Genomic DNA, 16,297 nt, shown 5'->3' with positions numbered 1-16,297 from the left:
CCTTACTGAGGCATTTACCCAAGTCCGACTGGGGCAGAGGACTGTGGGTTTGTGTCACCACGGCCAAAGCAGCAGTTGGTTTTCAGCCCATCCGTGCCAGCCTGCCCTTTCCCACTGGGGATGGGTGGCAGTGGGTGTGCAGGCAGGACTCCCAACGAGCCACTCTACACTGGGCACAAATCAGGGCGCCTTCATGTTTTCTCATCAGCCAGAGAAATGGAGGCTCGCCTTAGTATGTAAAATGATACTCTGGGACCAGGGGTGGGGCTGTCCAAAACCACTAAGAATGGGGCAAGGCAGTTCATTTTTCAGAAGCCCAGTCTTACAGAGCACTCCTCCTCCAATGAGAACATAGCACTGCAAAGTCAAAATACCATTGAAATTTTATTTTTCTATCTCAGTTTTCAGTAAAAAGATTCAGAGAACTGATTGACACATATCATAAACTTTCACCCATGTACAATATACACACAGCGTCGCTGCCGTCTCCTTTTCATTGAACTAGGTGTCATTACCTTTGTTCAAACCAAAGTGCAAATGAGGAGAGGATAAAGGGAAACAGGGTGGCCTTTAATCTCAGTAACTCTATGTGTGTCCCCACGAGGAAAACGCACGGAGGAGACATTAACATCCCACAGACTGGCTACTAAGTCAAGCGATGGGTACCAAACTGCAAATTTCCAATGATGGTCATCCCCATGGACGACCTTCCTAGTCCGCACTGTCACCACATCATTAGGTGAAGCCTCTCCCAGTGCCAATGTGATGCTGATCACGGTCCGGCTCTTACAGTGATTGCTAAAATATAGTCCATCTTAAAGTACATGCTATAAAATATGCTAAAATGCTGATCTTCAGAGCTCTGTGAAAATTAAGTGCTCACTTGTTTTTATATGGTTCAATGTATACCCAAAGTCTATTTGAGAAAGGCTTTTCCTGCAACCCCAAATAGTCCCAGTTCCTTCCTTTGTTTAGAAGAATGTTGATTTCTCCTGTGTTTAGTAAATGCTCTCATAATTCCAACCCGCAACACCTCACAAATCCCATAAAAGCATGGTGGGCAAGGAGAAGCTCCATTGCTGCAAGCACGTTTCTGCGTGCAGACGGCCACATTTTCAGCGCACTTTCCCATCTAAGGTTCTCGCTGTTTCTTTGGTGCCTGCAACTCTTCCTATGGTCAACATCTGGAGTAGGGAGCGGGACAAACAAAAGCAGGGGACGTTGGAATGAACGCACGTCACCCGACTGAAAAGTGATCACCGCCTCGCGTGACGGTGCCTTCACCAGGCTTCATGCCGAGGCGGGAGGGACTCGGGCTGGATGTGGCCCTGGGTCACCAGTCACCTAGAGAGGCCACCGATGGCCTTCTCAGGACTGAGAGTCACCGTGTCTGTGTGAGTGTAGAGCGCACGATGGCTAAAGCTGCTCAAGACCAGGGGCAGCTACAGCGCGAAGGATGTGTGTGATGACTCAGACTCACTTCTAGTGTAGACCAAGCATTAACCAAAATTTACAATGGCAGAACCGGGCGATTCGTTTGACCTGCTGAGTGCGGCTGTAGGGCGCACACAGGGGCAGGAGGTTGAGCAGGAGCGAGCTCAGGCTTTCCTCCAGGCTGGTTCCAGCGTCCAGCCCCAGCCGAGGAAGGCATGGCGTTCTTGTGCTTGTGTCCTTGGTGGCTATTATTTCTGCTTGTTTTTTATTCTTGGATTTTGTGACATAGCGGGAAGAGCAATTTGACAGAGGTTAGTTACCACCAGGGAGCTGGCCCTGGTCGGGGTCCTTGGGCAGAACTCTCTTCCTGCCCGTTGAGGTGGAGAGCGGGCTGGAAGGAAGCCCTGCCTGCCATGCAGGCCTCACCACCCCAACCAGGACTCAGGGAACCAAGGAAAGCAGAAGCTCCCACCAGGCCAGGGGTGGAGGTGGAGGGGTACCTGTTTCTGCAGCCTCAGAGGCACCGCCCTGCCCCAGCCCCCGAGTGAGGGATTCCCAGTGGGAGCCCCATGCTGCTCTCTTCACTCAGCACCCACTTCTGTATCTCTGAGGAAGTTGGTTGTGTTTCTCCAAAAGGTTCATCAGAAATGGATTCTGATGCCTTCTTTTTAAACAAATCAGGAAGGCTTCAGCCTCTAGCTTCTGAATTTTGAAAGTGCTTAACGCCAGGGTGCTTGCCCTTGGCAGATGACTACTTCTCTGAGAGGAGCAGTCAGCTGGAGAGCAGCCCGGAAGTGGGCACCTGCCTGGTGTGTGACCTGGGGGCCACCCCAGCATCATGAACAAACAAACAAGGAGAGGGGGAAGAAAGAGAGAAAAGTGGACAATCGTTCTTTTTCTTTCTTTTTTAATCTAACTCGGCCCTCAGCAATACTTGAGCTTAGAAGAGGAGGCGGCCCTGGAGACCTGGCTTTGCATGGCGCCTGCGGAGCGTTAGCGACACAGAAGAGGCGCCTCCTGGTGCAGAGGCCAGTGTCCCTGCAAAAGGTCACACTGCCAGGCACGACCCTGAGGCCTTGCTGCATGGTGCTGGACTCTTTAAAACACAAGTCTCCTAAGTCATGGAACTCAGTAAGTGAGGGCAGAGCAGTTAACGTCGGAAAACGCGTCTTAGAGGAGTGCGGGACCTTTCCTGGGCCGGCGTCCGCCACACGCTCATCGCTAAGATCATATATGTTTGTTAAATATTCACAGTCTTATCAGAGAAAAAAACATTCATATCGGCAACAGCCGCGTCCATCAAGCTTTCAGCTCCATGCTGGCTCAGTGCATGACTTCACTCAGAGCTGTCCTGTGGGCTCCTCCCGGGCAGTCTGTCCTCAGGCAGCTACATCTTCAAGGCGGGCTGCAGGATCCCCTTCTCGGTGAGGTGAATCTTCAGGGTTCTGTAGATATTTAACTGCTGCTCTGGCTGAAGTACCAACAGCTGCTGGAGCACTTTGCTGGGATTCGGACCCCTGGTGACAAAGCAGAGAAAACACGTTCACAAGGTTTGTACAGGGGTGGGGTGAGCGCACAGGCTGCAGGGCCCGCTCCTAAGTGCTCAGCAGCCACCTCTACGGGACACACACAGCTCTTCGCAGGCCCCCGCCCGAGTGGCCAAGTGCTCGGGAGAGGGTGGCAGAGGGCCTGACCACCACGCCTTGATAGGCAAGGAGGGTGGGCACGGAGGGACAGGAGGCACAGATCTAAAGTCTACAGACATTCTGTACGGGCAACCTGGTGAAGAGGTTGCCATTCTGTGCTGGCAACCTCACGCCAGCAGACACAGGGCAAAGCAAAAGGAGAGCACAAAGAGAAATTGCCGTTTTTAGCTTCAAAGAGACTTCTGGACCATGTAAGGCACCTTGATGAAGGGAACTGTGATCATTTGTCCAAGAGACAAAACACAAGAGCTCTGCACCAGAGCCCCTGCCCAGGATGTACCAAGCAAGGCCACCTCCTCTGCTCTTTGAAAGCAGGACAAGGCCAGCCCTGGCCTCTTGGCTCCTCTGCCACACCAGCTACGTGACTGCTGGGCAATCCCCCGGGCCTTCACTCCCTCTCTCTGCCCTCGGGTGTGCAAGCTAGCTGGGGCAAGGAGTGCAGGGAGTTCCCGGCGGGACTGAAAGCCTCACACCTGGGCCTCTGGTAACCCTGTCGCAGCCATGGGAATGCGGTTTCCCACAGCCTGGCCTGGAGAGCTTAACTTCACATGTTCTGTACCTGCATGGCTAAAACTGTGTACTGTGAAATCAGACAGGCATGGCAGCTTACAACTGTCAGCTCAGCACTGGGTATGCTGAGACAGAATTACCATGAGTTCGAAGCCAGGCTGGACTATACAGTGAGTTCCAGGTCAGTCTGGGACACTGTCTTGAAACAAAACAGACCCCAGACCTTAAATTCTTTGTGTGTAATTACTGTCATTAAACCTTCCCCACGGCAGGTGCAGAGGAGGGCAGTGTGAACAATGGTACGGAGGATGGCACAGGCTTCTGAGCCACATCAGAAACAGGTGAGTAAATGATTTATCACACATGTTAAACCAGAATCCTAAGAACTAGAAACCCCAGCAACAAAGCAGTGTCTTCTCTGGTGCTGCCACAATGGGGATGAACAGAGGCACAATTCATCCTGAAAACCTTTGATTTAAAATAGCAGCGACACAGACACGCAGGGTGGCCATCCCATGGATCGCCTTCATGTCTCAAGGCAAACTGGCAGAAACCTGTGCCAGTGTGCCCCTCGCAGCCAAAGCCCACTCAAATGACAGCCCAGCTTGTCTTGTTACATTCCGTGGCGTAACCCGGAGCAGGCGCCCACAGAGGAAGGAACCATCCCGGTTAGTTCTGCTGCACGGAAGTGACATCAGCTAGTGCTTCCCACTAGCTGGATCCAAACAGGCCAGAGATCTGCTTTCAGGTGGCCGGGGCTCAGCATGAGCACAGAAAAACTCTGTCTTAAAGAGTGTGAACTGATACCCTAGAAACCTGACAGCTTCTGAAAAATAAAGCTTTTGCTCTGTTGTTGGTTTTTCTTTGTTTGTTTGTTTGTTTGTTTTTAAGGATTTAACCATAAATTACTAATACCAAAAGTCTATCAACAAGGAAATGCAATGCAAAAACACAAAAAATGGCCGATTGGCGTCATAAAGAAAGTAAAACAACCAGAAGAGAAAAACATTGTTAAAAGTGAAGGTAAGTTAACGTGGAAAAGAAAAAGATGAGAAATGCTGTGCAAACACCCAAAGCAAGCTGCTGGAGCCTTCCTAACATGCCAGGCTCTAACAGGCGGGCTCTGAGACGGGCATGCGACATGACCAAGCAGGGCGTTGCTCGGAGACACAGCAACGGGAAGCCAATGCATCTCAGTACAAGCTCAAGAAAGATGATTTGAAATGTTCATGCTTCTACTCAAGTAGTAAAATGGAATGGCCTGTAATCACGCAGGAGACTCCACCCCTCTCTTTAGGTAGGCACCAAGCAGCCTCAGCTCAAGCACCACCCTGAGCTCTAAGGAGGACTGACTCCCACAAGATGTTACCTCCAAAGCTGTGAGGGCCTAGCATGCACCAGAAAGGGTGATGTGGTGGGCGGTGAATCAAGCTTCCAAAGTTAACAGTGGAAGTTTGAAAAGGGCTCTTTCAACCACACTGGCAAATATCGATGAAGGAAGAGGAACAAGAGAGTCTTGATTTGTTGGGAAATCAATCAACTTCTGAATAATGCGTGTGATAAAGAAACTAGGGGTACAGGAAATTAAAAACTTTGCCACGGACTGATAAGAGTGCGCATTCTGGACAGTATGCACACACTGTGCACACAGTACATTTTCTCATGTACAAACGGGAGAATAAAGTTGTGTTAAGGAGAATGCCTGTAGTCTTAGATGAGAAGGCCGAAAACCAACAACTTCGGCTTTACCTTTAAAAGCTAGAAAAAGAACAAATTAAACTTTATAAACAAATTTAAAAAATGAGAATGTAAATCAGTGAAGGAGAAAACAAACATACCACAAAGAAGGCTAATGAAATCTTGATTCTTTGAAAAGGTAAATGAAGTTGGTAAATTTTAAGGTTGCAACCTGCTTCCCTCAAAAGATGAAAACAAAAATCCTTATACTGTATGGATACCTATTTTAGGTGTATATGTATGAATTTCTAAATGTAAGTTTACCTCTAAGTAAGTAGTGAAAACAGATTTTCTGTGACTTTCTGGGCCCCCATGGAGACCAGGGGAAGCACATCACCAAATCATTACTATTGGCTTTCCCATGCCACTGTAGGGCAGATCTGCAATGTTAATATTCAGTAACAACAACAACCAAGCATTCACTAGGCAGGCCGGTCCTCCTGCCCCTCACACATGCGGGCAGCCTCTGTCTGCCTGCCTTATTTTTCCATGGCTCCTGAAACCAACTTTTTTTTTTAAAGTTAATCTTTTTTTTTAATAATTAGTTTATTCACTTTGTATCCCACCTGTATCTCCCTCCCAATTCCACCCTCTCTCCCTCTTCTTCACCCATGCCCTCCCCCAGTCGAGTGACAGGGGAGGTCTTCCTCCCCTTCCTGCTGATCCTAGTCTATCAGATCTCATCAGGAGTGGCTGCATTGTCATCTTCTGTGGCCTGGTAAGGCTCCTCCCCCCCTGAGGGGGAGGTGATCAAGGAGCAGGCCAATCAGTTCATGTCAGAGGCAGTCCCTCTTCCCATTACTGTGGAACCCACTTGGACACTGAACTGCCATGGGCTACATCTGTGCAAGGGTTCTAGGTTATCTCCATGAATGGTCCTCGGTTGGAGTATCAGTCTCAGAAAAGACCTCTATCACTTCTTAATCACCCACTGCAGACCTCCGATCCGTCAGCAGGACACTCTGAGGACAGGGGCTCCCTGTCTCTGCTTTGTTCTTCACTAGAACATTCTTCGACAAGTCAGGGACACTCCAGCAATAGCTGGGCTGAATGAATTGTCTCCTTAAGGGCAGCGCAGTTAAGAAATGCTTCTGCTCGTTTTGAACCCAGCGTGAGCCACATTCACTGGGTCCTTTTTACTGGGTCTTTTAATCCAGTCCTGCTGGCAGTCATGGTTTATGCTACCTTCAAGCTGCTCAAATGCTTTAAAAAGGATGAAGATTGAACCCTACTACTCCAAGCTACGATTCCATTCAACTTGACAGTATAAGCACCATTGACGGAAACAGTTAAACTAATGGGAACTCAAAGGAGTCGAGCAATGAGAAGTGCTTGCGTTTGTCTTTGGTAGAAAAGTACCTTACGAAACTCGTGATGTACACGTGCACGAAAGTTGCCATCAGATACTGACAGTCGAACCTGTCCATTATCCCGCCGTGCCCGGGGATAGTGTTTGCGAAATCCTGCAGAAACAAACAAATGTACAAAAACATCACCTGCAGCACATCCTGCTGTGTAAATGTTCAGAGCTTATAAGGGAAACAACTTTCCGATTCATTTTTCCCCAACAAATACAAATAAGTGATAGGACAGCCAACAGATTGAAGTGATATTTTTCTTCAAATCTCCATCCAATAATGATTTCTGAACTGGCCCACGGCATTGAAAGAACACGAAATATTAAGTTAAGTCTGGGATTTAGTCTCACTGAAAACATTTTTTTAAATAAAATCTGTTGGCTACGCCTATCTAGTTCATGAATGCCTGCGCCCCTGGGTGGCCCAGGCTGCGTGGGAGCTGCCTCGTGCTTCACAGATGCCCACACGACACCAGCTCGTGTTTCTCCAGTTGCTGCTGCTTTGGAACACCCCAGTGATGGGCAGCTCTTTAAGCACCGAGGTGAAAAGAGCAGCAAAGCCACTGGCCCACAGAGTGCGCGTGAGCGCCCACTGCCAAGAGGCTTCCATGAACTCACCCGGCAGGAGCACCCACTGCCTGAGCCCTAGGGAGCTGAGGTGGCTCTTCTAGCACACACCAGGCACCTCATACACACGACACATGCCTTCAGACTGAGGAAGAAAAACCCCTCCCTTCGGCGAGAAACCTCAGAGACCATTGTTTAAAACAGCATTCTAACTGCCTATCCATTTAAAACAGTTACTGAGAAGTTCTTTGACTAATTTTTGCCAGCCCCTTTCCTCCCTTCTCTGCTCACTGAAGCATGAGGGAGCCCCAGCCTGATCCCGCTCTGCAAAGCAGTCACCCTACTGCAGACTCAGTTGTCACCCCTGACTGGACTGTTTCCCACCCTCCCCCCGGGGGGGGCACCTTGAGGCCAGGGGCCTAGTAGGCTGCTTGTGTTACCACAGCGCTCCTCAGGGCGGAGGCTGAGTCCACGCATTTGCATTTCCCTGGTCTGCCAGAGGTCTGTGAGGTGTGCTCCCTGAGGTCTGTGAGGTGTGCTCCCTGAGGTCTGAGGTGTGCTCCCTGAGGTCTGAGTGTGCACTCGCCTAACCCTGTATCCTCAATGCTTCTCTGTCCTTGCACTCACGTCAACTCTCTCTCTTCCTCAGGCTTCTAAGAACTAGCCGCATCCTTCCTTCAGATCTCAGTTCCAACACCACCTCCTCAGAGCTGCCTTCCCTATGCGACATCTTCACTAGCCACTCTAGCCCTTAATGAGCCAGTTCTGCCTTCACAGGGACAGGGAGGCGGGCTGAGATGACATACTTTAGGATGACCCAGTTCTCCTAAAGCGTAGGGGCAACTTTAGGTGTCTGGACCAGGATCAGCCAGCCAGACCCCACAGCCCAAATCTAGCCTGGCAGCATGTCTTGTGAACAAAGTTTTACTGAGACATTCAAGGACACGTCTGTGTGGCACGCCTCATGCCGCAGCAGTAGAGTTCAGAGAGCAAGCGCTGTGGCGGAAGGGCGTTCTTCGAAGCCTGACAGCAAAGTCTGAAAGCCCCTAGCAGCAGGACCAGAGCTCCCTCCCCGAAAGCTCTTCTGCAGAGTCCTTCAAGACAGACTGGGAAGATGTTGAGCTGTGGACCACTTGTGGCCGGATTCCTGACGTCTGGAAAGTGCAGGTCTGGGTTCACACCAGCAGTGAGGGGACTCCACTTCCAGAAGAGGACAATACACTTCAAAGTGAACAAACACAGCCTGGCCAAACCTACCGACCCAGCCAGGTGGCACAGCTCGGAGGCTGAAACAGACTTCAGGGATGGTGGGATCTCCCGGGGGCTTAGTGTGACCAGTTGTGGACCACATCCCGGTGGCGATATCGCTCTAACTATGTGCACTAACTATGCAGCACAGACTGTGGGGACGCACCTTGATTTTGAAAGCTCTTTTGAATCCACTGGCGAAGAAGCCTCCAAACGGGCCAATCAGTGATGCAAACGTTGAAAGGGCAACGCTGTGTATCTGGAAGGGATACAAGCGCACGGTTTCCTACGGAGGAAGAAACAGAGAGGACCGGCTGCATTAACACTGGCTCCCTCATGCCACATGACCCAGCAGGCGCGGGGAGTCAGCACAGGCCACACTTTCGTTAACTTCACAAGCTCTGAAGACCATGGGCGAAAAGCGTTATCACTGGCAGTCTCCATGCCCCGTGCCGACTCCCTGCCCGTGCCGACTCCCTGCCCAGTGCCCACTGCCTCACTGTCACGCCTGCTAGAACTGCAGGAGCCTAGCTCAGCTGTGGCTTTGGAAATAGCTGTGTGGAAAGCTCACACTTTAGTTCGCTCCTTCATTTGCTCTTTTGGCTGTAGTTCTTTGTTCTTATAATTACAGGATTTGTTTTGGTTTTATATTTTATAACACTAATCTTAAATGATGAAAATAGCAAAAAGTTGTCTTTGTTGTCAAAAGCAAGTTGAAAGCTATGGAAGCACACAGAAATAAGTCTCTTAAAATACTATCAAGGGGTGGTGGCCTGCACCTGTCATCCTAGCACTTTAGAGGCTGGCACAGAAGTACCGTGAATCCAAAGCCAGTCTGCCACATGTTAAGACCCTCTCCCAAATGAAACCAAACCTATCGAAGTGAGCATGAACAAAAGGACCACAACAGATTGGGGGAATTACCGAGCAGACCTTCGTATTCATACAAGCGCCACAGCTCTTTCCCCCTCACATAACTACGGACTAACAGCAGCATGTGGTGGCTAGGGTCCAGGGAAGATGCTCAGCCCCCAAGTTTCAGATCTGCGCTCAAAGCAGCAGCGTTGCTCCAAGCTGAAGACTGATCCCGGCTCTTGTTTTATAGCGTGCAACAGGAGGCATGGATAGTGAGAAAATGTGTGGGTCACATCTTGAGCCCTCCTACGCCAACCAGCAACTGAGAAAACACCCCATGGATGAGCCCACGGGACAACCTGATGGAGGCAGCCCTTCAGCTGAGGTCTCCTCTTCCCACAAAACCCAACCAGCCTACTCCGCTTCTCACTGTAACGATGCAACAAGAGACAGGCGGTTCTCCCGGAGAGCACGACAGCCGTTCTGAGGAGGGACACCTCAGAGATGCTTTCAATGTGGCAATGGGAAAAGCCATTGTTAGAAATTTTAGAAATATTAAAATCAACCCCTAAAAATCAGGGGCATCATTTGAAATCTGATGAGTCTTAAGTTTTATACTGATTTGAATCATATCAAAAACATGTAAATTTTATTCAAATCATTTATCTGTAATATTTTTTAAATTCATTTTTAAATGTTTTAAAACAGTTTAAAATATAAACTAAACTGCTATAAGAATTGAATCATTATGCAGAACTTCCTAGTATACAAACATACAAATGCCCTGGAATATTTGATATTGTTTAAGATGATGATAAACATACAGTGCACTTTGATACCTGCTTTAAAAAGTGGCGGCTCCCTGGGGAACGGCTCTCTAACAGTGCTAGCCGGCCTTCGGCTCTTACCTGGCTCAGCACCGCCTGCAGGAAGGGAGGGAGGAAGTAGTTCTGAAGCTGGAACAGTTCGGAAGGCTCGCACTCAGTCACGAAGGAGTTGACGTCGCTTCGGTACTCCACTGGGCACACGAAGTACTGGTATTTAGACAACACATAGGCAGCCTGCAGAACAAAGCAAGAGTTCATGAGACAGCGCCCAAGTGAAAGAAGGCTGTGTCCCAAAGGGCAGAGCCAGATGCCAGGATGTATTTACAAAGTCAGAAGGTCGGGATGGTCCCAGGAAAAGCCTTGAAAGACCTTTAAGGTTTGAGAGCTGTTAGATCCCCATACAAGCTAGGGAAGGGGCGGGCTAATGTCATCCTAAAAGAGAACTGGAGGAGGTCTCACTTTGCGATTTATCTTCTTATCATCCTAAGTGTGTATGCACGATGTGTGCGCCCTGGGACAGCTGTGGGAGTCAGTTTTCTCCTTTTTCATGGACTCTGGGGATCAAACTCCAATTTCCAGGGAGTCCCCATGTCCCTTTATCCTCAGAGCCTTACTTTCTAAAAGTCTACATAGTTCCTCTTAGCCTAAGAAGACACAGTGAAGCAGTGGACTGTGCTTGGGGCTCTGCAGGGGCTTTCTGCACACAGACATATACTAATCTCACAAGCTGGTACAAAGTCACTAGGCAAAGAGTGCACAAACGTGCATGTGGAAGGTGGCACTGCCCCTTCCAAGCCCGGGGTACCCTGACCCAGCTGCTCATCACTGCCCTTCATAAAATTAGCCATCCTCAGCCACGGAGATGAGAGATAATAAAACACCTTCTTGTACATTTGCGTTTCTACACTAAAAGGTACCTCTGATGCTCTTCCAGCCACTCACCCCGCTGTTCGCGCTGTTCGGCTAACCTGAACCTTGAGAACAGCATAATTCAACAATGATTCTAGGAATAGGTACCAATTGCTTTCTACTTGGCTGTATGTTATGTTTTAAGGGCTCTTTACTTCATCCAGTGGTAGGACTTTCCTTATAAAATTTTTAAATAACAAACTCTTACAGTATTACTTAGCTTGGTATTTTATTTTTGATGCATAAAACTTAGATAGGACTGGATCCTCTGTATGTATCAATGATTACTAATATTCTACCTCTAAATTTGGGGTTATTATTACACTATGTTTGGATGTGATATTTTATATCAACTATAGCTTTCGGGGACTAGACCTAAAAATTTGAATTCCTTAACAGTAATTTCTTTGTATATTTTTCTTTTACCTAGTCATTTTAAATTCCCCTTTTTGATTATCACTAGATACCTTTTACTATATGTAAAAGTAATTATTTGAGGAGGGAGGTTAACCCACTGTGTGGGTCTGGCTGGCCTGGAACTCACAATGTAGACCAGGCTGACTCTGAACTCACCAAGATCTACCTGCCTCTGCCTCCCCAGTGCTGACACTGGAAACCTTTAATAAGACCTAAGCCCTAGTAGGGCTAGGGATGTGGCTCAGTGGTAGAGTACCTGCTCATCATGCTCAAGGTCCTGGGTTCAATTCCCAGTATCCAAACAAACAATGCCCTAAAATCCTGCAATCATGTGCTAGTATTTTAAGCATGGACAAGCTGGGCTCACAGTAGGACCTACTCTTTGAGCCAGTGGCCACCGAGTGTAGAGACGGACATGGGTGTCACCTGCATGCTGCTCGGTACCTGTCCTGGAATAAAGAGCAGCTTTCTGGGAAACGACAACAACAAAGCACACAGCGGTGGATCTGTAACACAGCTGTACTCTGGAATTCCCTGAGAAAGGCCACCACCAGGGAACCCTGTGGGACACGTATTTTAAACTTCCAGGTGATCTGCTCTGTGACCAGGATGGCAGATCACATTGTACAATGTAATGGATATACAAAACTGGCTCTACTTAGTGGCTTGTTTTAAATTTTCATACACAAGTACTAGAATTACCTCATTTTCAGGCCCCATGATCCTGTCTCCAACTCCTTCTGTGCCCCGCGCTGACTGCTTCTCACATTCATAACCTCTTGTTTAATTATTCCTGTTTTACACAATCACCTACACAGATATGTAAACACAACCTGCTTATAGGTGTGTGATTCCAACTGACCCCTGAGGCTTGGGTGACCTGTGAGGACCTCATCTTGAGAAGACCCCTCCCTTAGCAGCCATTAATCGCTGTACCCCTTTATCTGGTGGCGAGGCTTTATGGGGTTTTCTGTTTGTGCACTGTCCGTGTGTGGGTCTTGTTTACATGATCTTTTTCTTAAGGTTCCATGGGGGCAGCTCCCTGGCATATAGAGGAGACGCTGTCTTGTAGCAGCCACAGCCTTCTGGCCCTACACTCTTTCCTCCCACTCTTTGGGGATGTTCCCCGAGCCGTAGGCATAGGGGTGGAGCTGTCGATGTGTTGGTGGGGGACGTCAGCCTGTCCCGACACCCACAGCTGAGTGTAGCTTGCACATCTCAAACAAAGTCCTTTAATGCAGCAGGAAGAGATCATCAAAGAAAACCACGCTAATCAAAATGCGGAGAATGACTGAGTAGAGGTGCCTATTCAGTAAATTTTGATAAAGATAGTCTAGCATTTTTGTGGGTTTGTAGGTTTAGAAAAGGCTAAAATCTAACATGGGTTTTCAAAGTATAAATAAAATTAAAATCCTAAAAGACTCACAATGAATCCAAATATGACTGTGGAGAAGAAACCGCCAATGAATCCTTCCCAGGTCTTCTTAGGGGACAACTATAGAGGCCGGATAAGATGGGGGTTAGAACACGCATAGAACCAGCACACACAAGCGTCTCTACAAGTTCCCCCAAAGCCCTGTGCCCCACCCCCTTCTGGGTTTTGAGGCTGGGTTTCTCTGTGTGTCCTGGCTGTCCTGGAACTTGCTCTGTAGACCGGGCTAGACTCGAACTCATAGAGGTCTGCCTGCCCCTGCCTTCCCAGTGCTGGGATTAAAGCCTGCACCACCAAATCTGGCCTTTCCTTCTCTCTTATTCGAATGGTTTAAAACTCCAGTTGCTCATCCAATGGTCATGGTTTACCTGAGTGTCTTAAGAAGCACCTGGTGTAGAGCAGAGCCTCAAGAGCGTGCGATGTGTTCTGAATATCTAGGCATTTCTGTTAAGTGGCCTCACGACCTTTACTTTCTTTCAAAAAGCTATACATTCAATATTGAAATAATTTTCTCATGACGTGCATGCTCCTCTTGGGATAAGGTTATTAGTCATCTCAAGTACACACTGCCGGTGCTGGCCTGATCAGAGAGCAGAAGGAATACGACATGGCCCAGTCACCAGCGCTCCAGGTTGTGTCATTTGGGGCAGGTGGGCTAGGGAGTTAGGGTCTGACTCTGTAGCCCATTCTGGTCTAGAATTTGCAGTCTTCCTGCCTCAGCCGCTCAAGTGCTGAGATTACGAATTTGTACTAGCATGTGCACCTCAGTCCTAAGATGTAAGATATATGAGATTTCCTTCTGAAATGAAATGTTCAGGAGCCCCAAATTACACACACCACACCCCATAGCCTATGTCTGCCTTCAGTCAGAAAGGAACACATTGTGCTTCTATTAACAGACACTGGGCGTGTTTCACAGTCTGGTCCTATTTCCCAGGCAATGAGGCACTCGGGAGAACACTCTGGAGGTAAGTCTGGAGCTTGGTGGTGTAGGGGATATGAGCAGAGACTTGGGAGTCTGTGCTCGGGATTGCCCATAAGTGCCACAGAAGGGAAAACTAAAATGTGTGTGGCGATCGGGCTGGCAGGGACAGGGCCATGCTCTGTGGGAAGGAACAGGTCACAGCCCAAGCTCCCTGAGCTCCCTGGAGACTTCTCCCCTTTAAGTTGAGAAGCCGCAAAGGTAAGCTGGCTGGCAGAGGTGGTTTCTGAACAACCTGGAGACAGTCCTGCCATGAGAAGGAAGCTTGGCCCCTTCTCCTGGGATAGTCCGGTGTTTGCATCAGCGCCACCAAGCCAAGGGATTCCAAGTGTGGGCTGAGTACTTCCGAAAGCATCAAGCTGACTCACACCAGGTCACAAGTCAACTGCTCAACCTCCTGGGTGCACCACACAACTAATCCTGGGTGAAATCACTTGAAAGGTATTCAAAACCAGTCATGAGGGTTCCCGTGTGGCTCAGTCTCTCTCACGTACGTTAGTTTAGAGCTTATGGACACACTGGCTGGGGCTGTCGCAGCAGCTTTTTAGAATATGTCAGGGACGCACACCTTGCACGCCGGCAGCCCTGCCACTCGGCCTGCTTCTGTGTGGCTGCCCACGAAAGGAGAGCTGGCAGAGGTGCTCTGAGGGGAGGATTACCCACACCTCCCCTGGAGCAGGACCTTCCTACCTCCCTCTCCACAGCATGAGGAGGCTAATTCATATGGCAACAGTGGCCTCTGCGTCCTCCATAGCTGCGTTCACCTCAGCCAAAGAATAGTATCTGTGCAACTCCTACTGAACACTTTGCTCAGTATGGAAACTGACTCCTACATGAAGCCCCAACACACACACACACACACACACACAAAAGCTCTTCAAAGAACAAAAACAAGCTGGGCGGTGGTGGTGCACGCCTTTAATCCCAGCACTCGAGGAGGCAGAAGCAGGTGGATCTCCGTGTTTGAGGCCAGCCTCATCTACAGAACAAGGTCCAGGACAGCCAGGGCTACACAGAGAGAACCCGCTCAAACAAAAAAAATTTTTTAATTAAATAAGTAAGTAAATCAGTTCTAAGAAAAGGTCTGATTTTTCATAAGAATTGGTTTCTTTTCTTTTCTCCCCCCCCCCCTTTTTTTTTTTTTTTTACCAAAAATGAGATGTGAATAATTTAATTCCTGTCCCTGCCCTCACTGTGCACACACAGAACCAAAGCTAAGGCAGAATGGCAGGGCAGACCCCATGTGCCTTCCTCCCTTGTCTTGACCTTTTCCTATTTGCTTTAGCCCTTCCAGTCTTTTTTATTTTCAAATGAACTTTGGCGTCTTTGGATGACAGTACACACAGATGGTATACCTTGCTCTTTTAGGAAGTTTAATGAAGAAGGAAGGGACAGCTGAGGGGGCAGAGTCAAGGGAAGTCTTGGCTTTGGGGTTGCCAGGAAGGGGTTAAAGAACTGAGCAAGGGTCAGGGAAGGAGAAACCGGCAGGATGAGATGAGCCATCACAAGCAGAGGAAAATGGAGCCAGTCCCCATTGAATAACCTGAACACGTGACCACACACTCAGTGGGAAAGCGTGGGCGTGCAGGAGATTCAAGGCATCCTGGAAATCAAAGGCTCACAAGAGCACCAAACGCTCAAAACATTCTTGGTGGCTGGGCTTTAAGGTTATGGGAAGGGCTTCCTTCTAATATTTCCATTACCTTAATTAAAGGAGTTCTTCCAAAAAAAAATCCGAAAAGGTAAGCGGTGATGTCATTGCAGATGACACTTGATATTGGAACAAGGAACCTTAAAACAGTAGCAGAGGAAAGTAAGTGAGGTTAAACAGGCAACAGGCATCCGGGTCACAGCTCAGAGTCAACCCACGTGACAACCCTTTAGCTCCTACAGTGGACAGAGCAGAGCACATGGCAAAGGCCTAGAGAACAGAAAACACCAAACCAGCTCACTCTAAACTAACACACTAAGAGAGCTCGCTGCTCCGGAAACTATTAAATAAACAATTGCTACAGTTACCAACATTTAAAATTTAATTTTATGAGAAACAACGAAGAAAAAAAAAATCAGTTCTTTTAAGAGCAGCCTTGTGAGGCGTAAATCAAGTCACTTGCACAGGCAGGGAATGAAGTGATACGTCTACACCAAGACTCAATGCAAATTCTCTTTCAGGAAAAGAATTAATTTTAATTCTTTCTATCTTGGCCTGTGACCCTGCCAAACTCTGATCATTTTGCAGAACCTACTTATATAAGCAACATTTCTCCCTCAACTAAAGGTTTTATACGACAATCATCCCTAAACTAGACTAGAAGT

The 16,297-nt window shown here is 48.4% G+C and overlaps 1 protein-coding gene across 1 annotated transcript in view; it reads right to left on the bottom strand.

Annotated features, from left to right (window-relative positions):
* Positions 1-371: 371 nt before the first annotated feature.
* Cds1 (CDP-diacylglycerol synthase 1) overlaps positions 372-16,297 on the bottom strand; it is a 68,522-nt gene continuing 52,596 nt past the window's right edge. Inside the window, exons 8-13 of the mRNA XM_060381026.1 lie at positions 15,685-15,772; positions 12,994-13,062; positions 10,323-10,475; positions 8,726-8,845; positions 6,747-6,850; positions 372-2,951 (exon numbers count right to left, since the gene is read on the bottom strand). Coding sequence (XP_060237009.1) covers positions 2,822-2,951; positions 6,747-6,850; positions 8,726-8,845; positions 10,323-10,475; positions 12,994-13,062; positions 15,685-15,772 — 664 coding nt within the window. The 3' untranslated portion in view covers positions 372-2,821. The remainder of the gene's footprint in view (positions 2,952-6,746; positions 6,851-8,725; positions 8,846-10,322; positions 10,476-12,993; positions 13,063-15,684; positions 15,773-16,297) is intronic.

Source organism: Meriones unguiculatus, chromosome 3 (genome assembly GCF_030254825.1).
Source record: "Meriones unguiculatus strain TT.TT164.6M chromosome 3, Bangor_MerUng_6.1, whole genome shotgun sequence".
In the NCBI taxonomy this organism is placed as follows: Eukaryota; Metazoa; Chordata; class Mammalia; order Rodentia; family Muridae; genus Meriones; species Meriones unguiculatus.
Note: the sequence above shows the minus strand (reverse complement) of the source record. Positions and strands in the feature narration are given on the sequence as shown.